General features: G+C 46.5%; 1 protein-coding gene across 3 annotated transcripts in view; it reads right to left on the bottom strand.

Annotated features, from left to right (window-relative positions):
• Positions 1–17,049, bottom strand: part of tax1bp1b (Tax1 (human T-cell leukemia virus type I) binding protein 1b) — a 155,360-nt gene that overhangs the window by 90,875 nt on the left and 47,436 nt on the right. For all 3 annotated transcript variants that reach the window (XM_072509399.1, XM_072509397.1, XM_072509398.1), the window contains exon 6: positions 9,987–10,135. In XM_072509399.1, the coding sequence (XP_072365500.1) occupies positions 9,987–10,135 (149 nt within the window). The remainder of the gene's footprint in view (positions 1–9,986; positions 10,136–17,049) is intronic.

Consider the following 17,049-nt stretch of genomic DNA (forward strand, 5'->3'; position numbering starts at 1 on the left):
CTGCTACTTTCCCAGTTCCTTTATCGTTCTGCGAGATAGTCAATGAACGGTTGCCACCGCCTGGTGAACCCTTGAGCCGAACCTTTTAGTGCGAACTTCATCCGTTCCAGTTTTATAAACCCTGCCATGTCATTTATTCCACATTAACGATATCCTTCGCCGGGCTACTAGAGACGCAAAGGCCAAAACATCAGCCTCTCTCGCCTCCTGCACTCCCGGCTCTTCTGCAACCCCGAATATAGCCAACCCCCAGCTTGGCTCGACCCGGACCCCCACCACCTTCGAAAGCACATTTGCCACCCCCACAAAGAACCCATGCAGTGCCGAGCATGACCAAAACATGTGGGTGTGGTTCGCTGGGCTTCTCGCGCATCTCCCGCACCTATCCTCTACCCCGAAACATTTACTGAGCCTTGCTCCGGTCATGTGCGCCCTGTGCAAGACCTTGAATTGTATCAGGCAAAGCCTGGCACACGAGGACGAAGAGTTTACCCTGCGTAGAGCATCTGCCCACAGGCCCTCTTCGATCTCTTCCCCCAGCTCTTCTTCCCATTTTCCCTTCAGCTCATCCACCATGATCTCCCCCTCGTCTCTCATTTCCCTGTATATATCTGACACCCTACCATCCCCCACCCATGTCCCCAAAATCACTCCATCCTGAATCTCCTGCGTCGGGAGCTGCGGAAATTCCCTCACCTGTTGCCTCACAAAAGCCCTCAATTGCATATACCGAAATACATTCCCCTGGGGCAACCTGTATTTTTCCGTCAGCACTCCCAGACTCACAAACGTCCCGTCTAGGAACAGATCCCTCAGTTGCACAATCCCTGCTCTCTGCCATGTTCTAAATCCCCCATCTATTCTCCCCGGGACAAACCTATGATTATTCCTTATCGGGGACCGCACCGAGGCACCTGTCATTCCCTTATGCCGTCTCCACTGCCCCCAAACTTTCAGCGTTGCCACCACAACTGGACTTGTGGTGTATTTCTTCGGGGAGAACGGCAACGGCGCCGTCGCCAATGCTTGTAGGCTGGTTCCTTTACAGGACGCCATTTCCAGTCTCTTCCACGCCGCTCCCTCCCCTTCTCCCATCCACTTACACACCATTGAGATATTGGCGGCCCAATAATAATCACTTAAGCTCGGCAGTGCCAGTCCCCCCCCTATCCCTGCTACGCTGCAAAAACCCCCTCCTCACTCTCGGGGTCTTCCCAGCCCACACAAAGCTCATAACACTCTTCTCAATTTTTTTGAAAAAAGCCCTCGTAACCACTGGAACACAAAAAGAAATCTCGAGAGGACTACCATTTTGACCGCCTGCACCATGCCCACCAGTGACAGGGACACCATGTCCCATCTCTTAAAATCCTTCTCCATCTGTTCCACCAATCGTGTTAAATTAAGCCTATGTAGGGTTCCCCAGTTCCTGGCTATCTGGATCCCTAAGTACCGGAAATCTCTTGTTACCCTCCTCAGCGGTAAATCATCTATTCCCCTGCTCTGCTCCCCCGGATGCACCACAAACAACTCACTCTTCCCCATATTCAATTTGTACCCTGAAAATTCCCCAAACTCCCTGAGTGTCCACATTATCTCAGGCATCCCCTCCACTGGGTCCGCAACATACAGCAATAGATCATCTGCATACAATGATACCCGGTGTTCTTCTCCTCCCCTGAGTACTCCCCTCCACTTCCTAGAGCCCCTCAGTGCTATGGCCAGCGGCTCAATTGCCAATGCAAACAGTAACGGAGACAGGGGATACCCCTGTCTTGTCCCTCTATAAAGACGGAAGTAGTCGGACCTCTGCCTGTTCGTGATCACACTTGCCACCGGGGCCCTATATAGCTGTACCCATCCAATAAACCCCTCTCCAAAACCAAATCTCTTCAACACTTCCCATAGGTAGTCCCACTTCACTCTGTCAAATGCTTTCTCAGCTTCCATCGCCACCACTATCTCCGCCTCCCCCTCCGGCGGGGGCATCATCATCACCCCTAGCAGCCTCCGTATATTCGTGTTCAGCGGTCTCCCCTTAACGAACCCAGTTTGATCCTCGTGGACCACCCCCGGGACACAATCCTCTATCCTTGTCGCCATCACCTTGGCCAGGAGCTTAGCATCCACGTTCAGGAGGGAAATAGGCCTGTAAGACCCGCACTGCAGCGGGTCTTTTTCCTTCTTTAGGAGTAACGATATCGTCGCCTCCGACATAGTCGGGGGCAACTTCCCCCTTTCCCTGGCCTCATTAAAGGTTCTCGTCAAAAGCGGGGCCAGTAGGTCCATGTATTTCCTATAAAATTCCACCGGGAACCCATCCGGTCCCGGGGGCCTTCCCCGCCTGCATGCTCCCAATCCCCTTTACCACCTCCTCCACCTCAATCCGTGCTCCCAGTCCCGCCCTCTCCTGCTCCTCCACCTTCGGGAATTCCAGCCGATCTAGGAAATGCATCATTCCCTCCTTCCCTTCCGGGGGCTGAGCCTTATACAGCCTCTCGTAGAATGCCTTAAACACCCCGTTCACCCTCTCCGCTCCCCGTTCCATCTCACCTTCTTCATCCCTCACCCCACCTATCTCCCTCGCCGTTCCCCTCTTCCTCAGTTGTTGGGCCAGTAACCGGCACGCCTTCTCTCCATACTCATACTGTACTCCCTGTGCTCTCCTCCACTGTGCTTCTGCCTTGCCGGTGGTCAGCAGGTCAAATTCCATATGTAGCCTTTGTCTTTCCCTGTACAGTCCCTCCTCCGGAGCCTCTGCATATTGCCTGTCTACCCTCAGAGGTTCTCTCAACAGTCGCTCCCTTTCTTTGCTCTCTTGCTTCCCTTTATGGGCCCTTATGGATATCAGTTCCCCTCTGACCACCGCCTTCAGCGCCTCCCAGACCACTCCCACCTGGACCTTTCCGTTATCATTAAGCTCCAGGTTCCTTTTGATACACCCCCTCACCGTTAGACATACCCCCTCATCCACCAACAACCCCATATCCAATCTCCAGAGTGGGTGCAGCTCCTTTTCCTCTCCTACCTCCAGATCTACCCAATGTGGAGCGTGGTCCGAAATGGCTATGGCCATGTACTCCGTCCCTGTCACCTTCGGAATCAGTGCCCTTCCCAGGACAAAAAAGTCTATCCGTGAATACACCTTGAGAACATGGGAGAAAAATGAAAACTCCTTACACCTAGGCCTAATAAATCTCCAGGGGTCTACTCCTCCCATCTGCTCCATGAAGTCCTTAAGCACCTTGGCCGCTGCCGGCCTCCTCCCGGTCTTAGACCTAGACCGGTCCAGCCCTGGATCAAGCACCGTATTGAAGTCTCCCCCCATTACCAGCTTTCCCACCTCCAGGTCCGGGATAGCAGCAGCAACCCAGTTAACTACCCCCCCCCTCCGCTAGATCCCTTTCTAACGTAGTTGCACCCCCCATGTTGTTCCCAGAAGTCAGCAAACTCTGGCTGACCTCAGCTTACCCAGTTTGTCCTCGGCCCCTCATTGTGCGAGGCCCCCTCCTTCCTGCCACAATTACCATAGCGCGGGAGCAAAGCCCGTGTTTCCCATCGGCCCCGCCCCTGATGGCGCAGTTCCCTTCTCCTTCCCCTTTCCTTCCCACCGGCGCCCACAGTTCCCCATACTCCCCCCTCCCACGAGGGGAAAAGAGAAAAGTTACAACATTGAAAAATTGAAAAAATCCCCCCCCCCCTTCCCCTTCCTCGTCCCACATAATCACCCCACCACTTTATTACAGAAGCCTTTTCTCTCGCCAGACTATTCCAGCTTCTCGTCCACAATGAACGTCCACGCCTCTTCTGCCGTCTCAAAGTAGTGGTGCTTCCCTTGGTATGTGACCCACAGTCTCGCCGGCTGCAACATTCCAAATTTAACCTTTTTGTGGAGCACCGCCTTGGCCCGGTTGAAACTTGCCCTCCTTCTCGCCACCTCCACACTCCAATCCTGGTACACGCGGATCACCGCGTTCTCCCACCTGCAGCTCCGAGTTTTCTTCGCCCATCTTAGAACCATCTCTCTGTCATTGTAGCGGTGAAACCTCACCACTATGGCTCGAGGTATTTCTCCTGCCTTTGGTCTTCGCGCCAGAACTCGATAAGCTCCCTCCACCTCCAAAGGGCCCGTCGGGGCCTCCGATCCCATTAGCGAGTGAGGCATCGTGCTCACATATGCCCCGACGTCCGCCCCCTCTGTGCCTTCGGGAAGACCCAAGACTCTTAAATTCTTCCTCCTCGAGTTATTCTCCAGGGCTTCCAACCTCTCCACACACCTTTTGTGCTGTGCCTTGTGCGTCTCTGTCCTTCCCACCAGGCCCTGTATTTCATCCTCATTCTCCGCAGCCTTTGCCTTCACGACCCGAAGCTCCAACTCCTGGTTCCTCTGCGCCTCCTTTAGCCCTTCAATCGCCTGTAGCATCGGGGCCAACACCTTCTTCTTCAGCTCTTCCACACAGCGCCGCAGGAACTCTTGTTGCTCCGGGCCCCATACCAAACAGCCGCCTTCCAACGCCACCTTGCTTCGAGCTTCCCTTCCTTGCCGCTGCTCCAGTGGATCCACTGCAATCCGGCCGCTATCCTCTCCTTTATCCATATTTATCCGGGGGGGGATTCCCTCCTATTTCACCGCACAATGATTTTGGCCATTAAAAATTGCCGTTGGGGCTCCTAATAAGAGCCCAAAAGTCCGTTTCAACGGGAGGTGCCGAAACGTGCGACTTAGCTGGTCATCGCCGCACCCGGAAACTCCAGATATAGCATATTAACCAACATAGATTTCACACACATCTCTAGTTCTAGTTAACTAACACTTTACAGAACTCCTGAAGATGCAAATAATTTTGAACTGAAAGCAGAGATGAAGTTTGGACCACAGATGGAGGAGAGACCAGCCTTTTCAGGAAATTCTCTTTCAAGGTATAATAATACCTATTTCTGGTATACATGTTTAATAATTTCTCAAAATTCATTTACGGGATTTGGGTATCGCTGGCTAGGCCAGCATTTATTGTTTCTCCCTAGTTGCCCTGGAGAAGGTGGTGGTGAACTTTCTTCTTGAATTACTGCAAACCCCGAGGTGTAAGTACCCACTCAGGGCTGTTGGGGAGGCAGTTCCAGGATTTCTGACCCAACAACAGTGATCTATTTCCCAGTCAGGATGGTGAGCGAGTAAGGGAATCGTCAGGTAGTGGTGTTCCAAAGTGTCTGCTGTTCTTGTCCTTCTAGATGCTGGTAGTTGTGGGTTTGGAAGGTGCTGCCTAAGGAACCTTGGGGAGTTCCTGCAGTGCATCTTGTAAATGGTACACACGGCTGCCAGTTTGTCGTTAGTGGATGGATTGAGTGTTTGTGGAAGGGGCAAGAATCAAGTGGGCTGCTTTGTCCTGGAAGTTGTCAAGCTTCTCAAGCATTGTTGGAGCTGCACTAATCCAAGCAAGGTGAAGAGTATTCTCTCACAATGCTGACTTGTGCTTTGTAGACGGCGGACAGTCTTTGGGGAGTCAGGAAGCAAGTTACTCGCCACAGGATTCCTAATCTTTGACCTGCTCTTTTAGTCACAATATTATATGGCAAGTCCAGTTCAGTTTCTGGTCAATGGTAATCCCCAGGATGTTGATAGTGGGGGATTCAGCAAAGTAATGCCACTAAATGACAAGGGACAACGGTTAGATCCTCTCTTGCTGGAGATGGTAATTTCCTGTCAGTTCTGTGGTGCGAACGTTACTTAGCACTCGTCAGTCCAACACTGGATATTATCCAGGTCTTGCTGTAATTGGACATGGACTGCTTCAGTATGTGAGGAGTCTCAAATGGTGCTGAACTTTGTGCAGTCATCGATGAACATCCCCACTTCTGACCTTATGATGGAAGGGAGGTCATTGATGAAGCAGCTGAAAATGGTTGGGCCTAAGTCACTTCCCTGAGGAACTCTGCGGTGATATACTGGTGCCGAGATGATTGACCTCCAACCACCATAATCACCTTCCTTTGTGCCAGTTTATGACTTCAACCAGCAATAGGTTTTTCTTCCAGATTCCCATTGTCTCCAGTTTTGCCAGGGCTCCTTGATGCCACACTCAGTCGAATGCTGCTTTGATGTCAAGGGAAGTCACTCTCTCCTCACCCCTGGAGTTCAGATCTTACATCATGTTTGAACCAGAGCTGTATTAAGGTTAGGAGTCGAGTGATCCTGGCAGAACACAAACTGAGCATCAATCAATGAGCAGTTCATTGTGTAAGTGCTGCTTGATAGGTTGCACAGCAGGTCGGCACGGTAGCACCGTGGTTAGCACTGTTGCTTCACAGCGCCAGGGTCCTGGGTTCATTTCCCGCTTGGGTCACTGTCTGTGCGGAGTCTGCACATCCTCCCCGTGTCTGCGTGAGTTTCCTCCGGGTGCTCCGGTTTCCTCCCACAAGTCCCAAAAGACATGCTGTTAGGCGAATTGAACATTCTGAATTCTCCCTCTGTGTACCCGAATAGGCGCCGGAGAATGTGACAACTAGGGGCTTTTCACAGTAACTTCATTGCGGTGTTAATATAAGCCTACTTGTGACAATAATAAAGATTATTAATAAAGACTATTATTGTTGATGACCCCTTCCATCATTGGTGCCATGAGAATTCATGGGGTCCAGGGTCACTGTTAAGGACTCCCAGGGCAATTCCCTCCCTACGGCATACCATTGTGCCATGTGTCCTGTCCTCCCGACCCAGGAATGGTGATGGTGGTGTTTGGGGCATCATCTGTACGGTATGGTTTTGTGAGTATGACTATGTCGGGCAGCATGGTAGCATTGTGGATAGCACAATTGCTTCATAGCTCCAGGGTCCCTGGTTCGATTCCGGCTTGGGTCACTGTCTGTGCGGAGTCTGCACATCCTCCCAGTGCGTGGGTTTCCTCCGGGTGCTCCGGTTTCCTCCCACAGTCCAAGGATGTGCAGGTTCGGTGGATTGGCATGATAAATTCCCCTTAGTGTCCAAAATTGCCCTTAGTGTTGGATGGGGTTACTGGGTTATGGGGATGGGGTGGAGGTGTTGACCTTGGGTAGGGTGCTCTTTCCAAAAGCCAATGCAGACCCTCATGGGCTGAATGACCTCCTTCTGCACTGTAAATTCTATGAATGTCACCCTGTTGCTTCACTAGTCTGAGAAACAGCTCTCCTGATTTTAGCACAAGTCCCAAATGATAGTCAGGAGAACCTGCAGAGTCAACATGGCTGGGTCTGCCGTTGTTCTTTCCAGGCCCTTGGTTGACATCGGGGTGGTCAGTCCTTGATTAATTTATATTTATTGTATTTATTTGTTGCAAATTCAGCAGAGATCAGCAGTTTGGAACCATGTTGAAAAAATAGATTAGCAACGAGATTGGCTCAAATTGCAATGTTTGAACTGCTTGTTGTTCTGTCAGAATTATATCCAAAATAAAATCAGTCTGTAGTACATTTCTTATGTGAACTAATCAGAAAAGCCCTTTTGATATGATGTACTACACGGAAATGTGAATGATTTCAGTTGTTTTACACGTACACTTGAGCCCCTTAAGAAAGATCATATTTCGACTCAATATAACCGATCTTGTGAAAACGGGCTACAAACTCGTTCCAGGGTGGGATGAAAGGTCAGTGCTCAAATAAAATTAGCAAATGTGTCTGGGGACTAAGGTCTGTGAAAGGTTGTGCTGCCCAGACACGCGTGGGATATTTATTTTTCACCGGTCAGCAGCTTCCGGAGACAGTTCCACAGCAGCTGTCCCTCTGAGGGAGTACATCGGAAATGTCAACCCGCATGCTCCCTTTTCCCAGTTCCACTCTCCCCGGCGGGGTGCAGGCTTTCAGAGAGCATGTTTCATGCTGGCTGTTAATTTGCTTAGCAGAGTGAAATGGCGCTCCCAACAGTGGTTGGAAAAGCATTTCATGCTCATTTCTGGGCCCAATGAGTGCCTGTACATGACAGACCAAAAATTCAAGCCCTTGGGTTTTAGATATTACTTCAATGCTGTTTGGCAGTGAGTGTCGAGCTCCTGACCCAGCGACTGTGAAGAAGTTAAGATGGCAAATAACTTTTAAAAATGGGAACTTTTAGGTGGTGCTATTCCTATATTCCCACGGTCTACTGCCCTTGTTCTTCTACGTAGCAGAGGTGGAAAGAGCTTTGGTTAGTTGCTACAGTGCATCTTATAGATGGTACATACTGAAGCCACAGTGGTGAAGGAAGCAAACATTTAAGGCAATTGATGGTTACCAATCAAGCAGGCGGTGGAGCTTGGTGGGGCTGCACTCGTCAGGCAAGTGAAGAGAATTCCTTCAGACAGCATTTTCCAATCCATGACTGCCACCATCTAGAAGGACAAGGGCAGCAGACACATGGGAACACCACCAGCTGGAAATTCCCCTCCAAGTCGTCCACCATCCTGACTTGGAAATATATCGCTGTTCCTTTATTGCTGCCAGGTTAAAATCTTGGAATTCCCTCCCTCCTCCATGTGGACTGCAGCGGTTGAATAACGCAGCTCAACACCACCTTCAAGGGCAATTAGGGAGTGGTGATAAATGCTGACCTAGCCAGCAATGCTCATATCGCGTAATGAATGATAAAAATAAAATCACATTCCTGAAATGGTGGACAGGCATTGGAAGTTATGAAGCAAGTTGCTCACCATATAGTTTCCAACCTCTAATCTTATATAATTGCTGCAGTTAGGTTTCTAGTTATGTAGGATGTTGGTGAAGGATTTAATGATGATAATGCCATTGAATGGAGGCAGTCAGATTCTCTCTCTTGTTGGTGATGGTCATTGCCAGGGACTTGTGTAGTACATGTGTTATTTGCCACTTATCAGCCCAAACCTGAAAGTTGGCCAACAAACGGACCGAGTAAGGGCAGAAGGTTATTTTTTTTTAAAGTTTGGGCATCATGATCGGCACAGGCTTGGAGAGCCAAAGGGCCTGTTCCTGTACTGTACTTTTCTTTGTTCTTGCTGCATGTGGACACAGACTGTTGCAGTATCTGAGGAGCTGCGAATAATACTGAACGCTGTGCAAACATCAGCATGCACCTCTACTTCTGACCTTATGATGGAGGGAAGGTAATTAATGAGGCAACGAAAGATGGGCCTATAATACTAGCTACTCTTGAGGAATTCCTCAGAATCTACAGTGCAGAAGGAGGCCATTCGGCCCATCACCTCTGCACCGGCCCTTAAAAAGAGCACCCTACTCAAGCCCACACCTCCACTCTATTCCCGCAACCCAGGAACCCGACCTAACCTTTTTGGACACTAAGGGCAATTTAAGCATGGCAAATCCACCTAGCCTGCACATCTTTGGACTGTGGAATGAAACCGGAGCACCAGGAGGAAACCCACGCAGACACGGGGAGAACGTGCAGTCTCCACACAGACAGTGACCCAAGCCGGGAATCGAACCTGGGACTTTGGAGTTGTGAAGCAACAGTGCGAACCACTGTGCTACCGTGCCATGAAGCAATGCGCTGGGATTGAGATGATTGGATTCTAACAACCAGAACCTAACTTCTCCGAGGAACTCCTGAAGTAATGCCCTGGGACTGAGATGATTGGATTCCAACAACCCGAACCATCTTCCTTTGTACTGGGTGCGGCACCAGCCCATGCAGAATTTTCACTCCCCAGTAACTTAGTTTTGTTCAGGCTCTTTGATGCCACACTTGGTCAATGCTGGCTTGATGTCAAGGGAAGTTAGTCTCATTCACTCGAGCCATTATTAAAAAATGTCTTGAATATAAAAGTGCCATTTGGAAAAGTATGTTGTCAGCAAAGAAGAAAGCTAATATGGTTGCGATGGGGGAATGAGAGTGCAGCCTGATGACACGGAAATATAAATTATGGGGATATGCCCGTACACTAGAGAGGACTGACCACTAACCATCCATGGCAATCAAAAGTTGTTCCAATGATCATGAACCCTGATGGGAGAATCACTCCACAACATATGAAAGGTTTCCATACCTGTCTAATTCAGTTTCCTTTGCAATGGCTTTTTGATTAGCAGTCACTATGTCTTCTTCAAGTTGAGTGATTTTTGCAGCAGCTTCTTTATATTTTTTCTCAATGTCTTCTTTCTCAAATTTTAACGCTTCTGAGCTCTGGAAGAGATCCTAATTACACATATTTTTTAAAAATCCTGTTTACAAGGTTATTAAGCAGGGCATCAATTATATTTTGAACTCCTACGCACAGCAAATACTTTCACTTATTTGAACTACGCAGGCACATTTATTTGATGCAAACTTCCAATGTTGCTAGGGAATGGAGTTGGAGCAGGGACCAAAAATAATGGCGTCAGTCTTCCCAGTATTGAATTGGCAGAAATCTCCGCTCTTCTAGTAGTCCGATAAGCAGTGGATAATTTAGCAACATCGAAGGAATCAAGAAAGGTAGTGTTGATGTAGAGCTGAGGAGTTGTCAGCAAACATAAGGAAACTAACACTGTGCTTTCACATGATGTCACAGTGGGGCAATATGTAGGTAATAAGGGGGACAAGGATAGATCCTTGGGAAGCACCAGATGTAACAGTGAAGAGTTGGAAGAGAAGCCACTGTAAGTGATTCTCTGGGTAAGATTGATAAGAATGGAACCAGGCAAGAGCAACCCCACTCAGCTGGGAAAAGGTGGAAGGCACTGGAAGAGGATGGTGTGAGCAACCATGCCAACGACTGCAGAAGAGGATTTTTCTTTAATCCACCGGATATGGACATCGCTGGCTGAGCCATCATTTATTGCCCATCTTTAACTGCCCTTGAACGGAGTGGCTTATTAGGCCATTGGCCATTATTAAGACTCAACCATATTGCTTGGATCTGGAGTCGCATGTAGGCCAGACAGGCAAGGACAGCAGATTTCATTCCCTAAATGACATTGGTGAACCAGATGGGTTTTTACAACAATTGACGAGTTTCATGATCAGTATTAGACTTTTAATTCCAGATTTTTGTTGAACTCTAATTTCACCATCTGCCATGGTGGGATTCGAACCGCCCCCCCCCCCCAGTCTCTGGATGGCTTAGTCCAGTGACAACACCCACTGCACCACTGCCTACTTTACTTTTGTCACAGTCACACAGGATTTTTAATAGTCATTATTTCTATTGTGCAAAAAACAAAATTGTTACATCAAGTCAGTAGTTGTTCAATGAACACATCATAACAATGTTTTGCACATTATGGTATTAAAAGAATACCAAAAGTACCAGAATTCAAGCTTGCAACTGCATCATCAATTTTTTACTTCTAAAAATATCTTTAAATGTATATGTTAGGGTTCATAAAGGTGAAGGTTGATCCAAAAGATTTAAGATTGAAGTATGACGCATGCTTTAAAGAGGCACAACTTCAATATACAACAAAGGGGCGGCAAGGTGGCACAGTGGTTAAAACTGCTGCCTCTCAGCGCCAGAGGCCCGGGTTCAATTCCAGCCTTGGGTGACTGCCTGTGTGGAGTTTGCACGTTCTCCCAGTGTCTGCGTGGGTTTCCTCTGGGTGCTCTGGTTTCCTTCCACAGTCCAAAGATGTGCAGGTTAGGTGGATTGGCCATGCTAAATTTGCCCCTTAGTGTCCAGTGATGTGCATGTTAGGTGGTGTTCTGAGGATCGGGCAGGGGAGTGGGCCTAGGTAGGGGGCTCTTTCAGAGGGTCAAAAACTGATAATCCAAATATAAAGCAACGTACAAAAGATTTGTCAAGTAACACATAATTAAATATGGTAAAAATAATTAGACTGCAACAATACATTGTTAAATGATCAAAGTTGCTAGCCACTGCAACTACCATCAAAAGCTCCCATCTGAAATTGATTTCCCATATCAGAAACATGCCCTACATCACAAGCTGTGAAAAAGCTCTGAACTCATTAGCATTTCGGGCACAGCCATGGAAATAGAAACTTAGGGTCTCAAATGTCTTGCTGCTTCAAGCATTGACTTTAACTTTCAGCAGGAGAAAGCCACCAATACTGCCAGAGTGCCATTTCAAGAACTTACCAGAGCCAATATGGCCTTTAAAAAAAATATAAGCCTGCATTTGTCCTTCCCTCGGCTTGCATGAAATATAGGCCATGTTTACTCTGATGATTCATGAAGTGTCAGAGAGAGATGAAAGTTTCAACTGCTGTATTTGTCAACTTGACCCCAAATTTTACAATCTATTATCAACTGACAAGAGATTTTCACTTTTACTTCCAATTCCATGTCAAATAAATATAACTGCATTTAATCAAAACCTTAAAACTTCGCCACGTTTCAGATTAAAATGCTCCAACCAAAACCGTGGTTTATCAACAGTTTGAACCAGAATAAATAAGTTGGATTTACTTTTGCAACCAGAATAGAACCAAAACAGGCAAGTAACTTAAGAGGGTTTTACCATCAATACAGAAACATACTCAGGCAGCTAGTGATCGTATTGGAAGGCACTTCAATTCTTTGGAAATTGAGGGCGAGGTAAAGCAGCTTTGGACTGTTTTGAAAGATAATCCTGTCTCTTAAAGTAAGTAAAAATAAACGCTTGAACACTCCAAGATGCTCTACCTTTTACATGACAAATTTTGGAAAGTTAACTTTATACAGTTAGTTTTTATCTCTTTCTGAGTGGTATTTCTTTTTATCATGGCAGTAGCTGTCATGGCACACAACAGCCTGTGGCTTTTTAATTTTAATTCTCAAGCTGTGACCGTCTCTGGCAAGGGCAGAATTTATTGCCCAATCCCAACTGCTGCAATAAAATGTTAGCGAGCAGTTTGTGTGGTGAAGATTCTCCCACAATACTGTTGCATCTTTCAGATTGCACACACTGTAAACACTACACCACTGTTTAGCCAACTGGATGAGATGCCAATATTCTTTGACTTGGATGGTATTGAGCTTAAGAGTGTTTTTCCAGCTCCACCCATACAACTGCAACAACAATTAGTATTTGTGCAACACCTGTAGTGTTTAAAAAAAGCCTGGAAGCACTACATCGGAGCTTTATAAAATACAGTGACACCAATTCACAAAGTGCTATTCATATAGATGGCCAAAAGCTTGTCCAAAAAGGTAGGTTTAGACGGGTGCCTTATGAAAAGGGAAGAAAGGTGGAGAGGTGGAGTGTTTTAGGGAAAGAATTCCAGAGCTTAGGGCCTAAGCACTTGAAGAGAGGGCCACCAATGCTGGAGCAACTAAAATAGGGAATTCTCTAGCGGGCAGAATTCAATAACAGTCCATCTTGGAGAGTTGTGGAGCTGCAGGAAATTTGTCAAAATAGAGGGATGCCAGGGCATGGGTGGATTTGAAAACTAGACTTTTAAAACCAAGGCATTGACAGGGCTGCCGATGACGGAGCGGTTGGCACTGTTGCCTCACGCTGCCGAGGTTCGATCCTGGCCCCGGGTCACTCTCCGTATGTAGTTTGCACATTCTCCCCATGTCTGCATGGGTCTCACCCCCACAATCCAAAAAGATGTGCACGGTCGGCTTATTGGCCACGCTAAATTGCCCCTTAGAATTGGATACACTAAATTTATAAATAAATTAATTAAAATAATTTAAAACAACCAAGGCATGATTAACTGGGAGTTGATGCTGCTGAGCAAGCAGAGGTAATGGGTGAACACAGTGCAAGTTAGGACACAGGCAGCAGAGATTAGAATAATCTCCAATTTAGAGGGTACAATCCAGGAGGTTGGTCAGGAGTACATTGGAATAACCAAGCCGAAGAGATAACAAAGGTTAGCAAATAAGCTGAGGCAGGGGCAGATTGGATAATATTATAAAAGTGGAAAGAGACGATCCAAGTAATGTCATGAATAGGGAATTGGCAGCTCATCTCAGGGTCAACTATGTCCCCAAGGTTGCGAATGGCCTCTGACAGTAGTCAGGGACAGGGATGGCGTCAGCAGCTGGGGAACTGAATTTGTGGTGCAGACTGCAGACAGTGGCTTCCCTTTTTTATAAAATTAGAGTATCCAATTTATTTTTCAAATTAAGGGACAAAGTGGCGTGGCCAATCCACCTACCCTACACATCTTTGGGTTTTGGGGGCGAGATCCAAGCAGACACAGGGAGAATGTGCAGGCTCCACTCCAGACAGTGACCGGGGCCAGGATCGAACCCTAGACCTCAAGAGCTGTGATGCAGCAGAGCTAACCACTGCACCACTGTGCTGCCCTAGACAGTGGCTTCCTAATATTTAAACTGGAGAAAAATATTTTAGCGCCTTTGTAGCTCTTGATTTTCCTGACTGTTCTTCCACCCTCAGTAAACCGGGGGTCATCCTAAATTCTGCTGTCCGTATCCAAACTTATGCCAGTTCCGTTTATCACGGTCTTGTGCTCACTAACATACAACGGTTCTGATCCAGCAATTCCTCAATTTTAAAATTTGCATTCCTGTTTTCAAATTCCTCCATGGTTCACCCCTCACTGTATGGACTTTCCAATAACTCTCCACTCATGCTGATCCTATTTCCCATCATTGACTTTTATCACCCCACCATTGGCAGTGTTACTTTCTGCTCTCAAGGCCATATACTTTGGAATTCTCTCCAACTCTCTGCCACCCTCCTCCTTTTGGGGGGTCTTTATAACTTCCCTCATTGACCAGCCTTACTGAATAGAAACAGAATCAAATAATTGGTGACAGAGGATATAAAGAAGGGAAAGCATACAGGGGAGACCTTGAGGAAGGAACAGTAAAGGATCTAAAACTGGAATAGGTGTGTATAGACCCCTGGTAGCAGTTCAGAAGTGCTAGATTGTATAAATACAGAAAGTAGGCAAGTGCGTCGCCAAGGCAACGCAGTACTATTAGTGGGGGATTTTAGCTGTAACATGAGAGAGGCAGTCAAGCACCTGTCAGAAAGGTAGTCAATTTCTGGAGTGTGTCATGGATAATTGTCTGCATCAATATATCCTGGATGCAACAAGAGGATAAACAAGATTGGATTTAGTAATGAGCCAGGTTTAATTAGTAACCTACACTATGCCTGTACATTTATCAAATAGTGATAACATGATAAGAGTTCAATGTAATTTTTTAAAACAAAAGCACAACTTAGCTATTAGAACTTTAGATTTAGGTCAGGGAGACTTTCATGAGATGAGATGGGACAGAGACTGTCCACAGTAAACTGGGAAAATCTGCTAATGGATAAAACAACTAAATAACAGTGGTAGTTATTTAAGGAAATATTTAGCACATACAGAACCAGTTTATGCCCCTGAGAGAGAAAGCCACCACTTCACAGGAAAAACATGGACAACGAAAGAGATAAGGAACATCATAAAACTAAAACATGCATACAAAAAGGCAGAAAACAGCACAGATCCTACCGGATGGAAAGATATAAAGACTACTAAAGGGTCACAAAGCATCTTATTAGAGCTACTAAAAGAGATTATGAAAGGAAACTTGCAAGGGACATCAACAATCAACAAGAAGCTTTATAGTTTGGGCAGCATGGTGGCGCAGTGGTTAGCACTGCTGCATCACGGCGCCAAGGTCTCAGGTTCGATCCCGACTCTGGGTCACTGTCCATGTGGAGTTTGCACATTCTTCCCGTGTTTGCGTGGGTTTCGCCCCCACAACCCAAAGATGTGCAGGTTAGGTGGATTGCCAATGCTAAATTGTCCCTTAATTGGAAAAAATGAATTGGGTACACTTTAAAAATATATATATATTTTTTAAATGTCTTAAGAAGCTTTATAGTTATATAAAGGGAAAGTGGTTGGTCAGGAGCAATGTTGGCTCATGAATTGTCAGTGACTATGGGGACATGGTAGACATGTTGAATAATTACTTTGCCTCAGTATTTCCAGTAGAAAAGGAGGATAGCTTGTCGTAAGTCCCGAGGACATTAATAGTGGATTGGGGACAGGGACTAAATAAAATTAAGCAAAACATTGGTAATGAAGACATTTATGGAGCTAAAGAATAACAATTCTCCAGGACCTCAGTTTCCATTGGATGTTGTTAAAGGAAGTAGGGGAGCACATTGTAGATGCCCTAACTATAATCTTTCAGAGTTCCCTAAATTCAGGAGTCATCTCTATGGATGGGAAATTGCTCATGTCACTCGCTTTTTAACCAAGGGAGAAAGAAGCAAACCAGGGGATTACAGCCCACAGGGAATTACAGACCAGATAGCCTAACATCCGTGATGGGGAAATTATTGGTGTATATATATATCTCAAGGATAGGGCAAGTGAACACCTCGAAAATCTTCAGTTAATCTGGGAGAGCCAGCATGGATTCATGATAGGTAGATTGTGCCCGAAAATTCTCACTGAATTTTTTGATACAAGGTGACTAAGGCAGTTGAATGTCTATGGATGTTGTTTATATGTACTTCCAGAAGGCATGTGATAAGTCTCACATAAGAGACTGTTAACCAAGGTAAAAACCCAAGGAATGGAGGGAACATTACTGACTTGACTTTGAAATTGGTCGAGTGGCGGGTGATAGAAAGTATGGATAATTAGGGTACTGAAACTTATAGGATGTGACTAGTGGTGTCCCACAGGGGTCTGTGTTAGGGATCAACTGATCACATTTTTCATTAACAACTTGGATAATGGCATAGAAAGTCATACATCCAAATTTACGGATTACACAAAGTTGGGTGGCATTATAGACAATGTAAATGACAGTATAAACAAAGGGATATTGAAAGGCTAGGTGAATGGGCAAAACTATGGCAGAAGGATTTCAATGTCAGCAAAATTGAAGTTATCCATTTTGGACCAAAAAAGGATAATTAGGGTACTTTCTAGATGAAGCTAAATTCAGTGATGTCCAAAGAGACCTGGGATTTCAGGTGCAAAGATCTTTAAAATGTCACAACCGAGTGCAGAAACTAATCAAGGAGGCTAATGGAATGCTGGTCTTTATATCTAGAGGACTTGAGTAGAAGGACGCACGTTACGCTACATCTTGACACAACCCTGGTTAGACCGCAATAGAGTACTGTGAGCAGATCTGGGCACCACACCTTAGGAAGGACATTTTGGTCTTGGAGGGAGTGCAATGTAGGTTGACAA

The sequence above is a fragment of the Scyliorhinus torazame genome, chromosome 6 (genome assembly GCF_047496885.1).
Source record: "Scyliorhinus torazame isolate Kashiwa2021f chromosome 6, sScyTor2.1, whole genome shotgun sequence".
NCBI classification, from domain to species: Eukaryota; Metazoa; Chordata; class Chondrichthyes; order Carcharhiniformes; family Scyliorhinidae; genus Scyliorhinus; species Scyliorhinus torazame.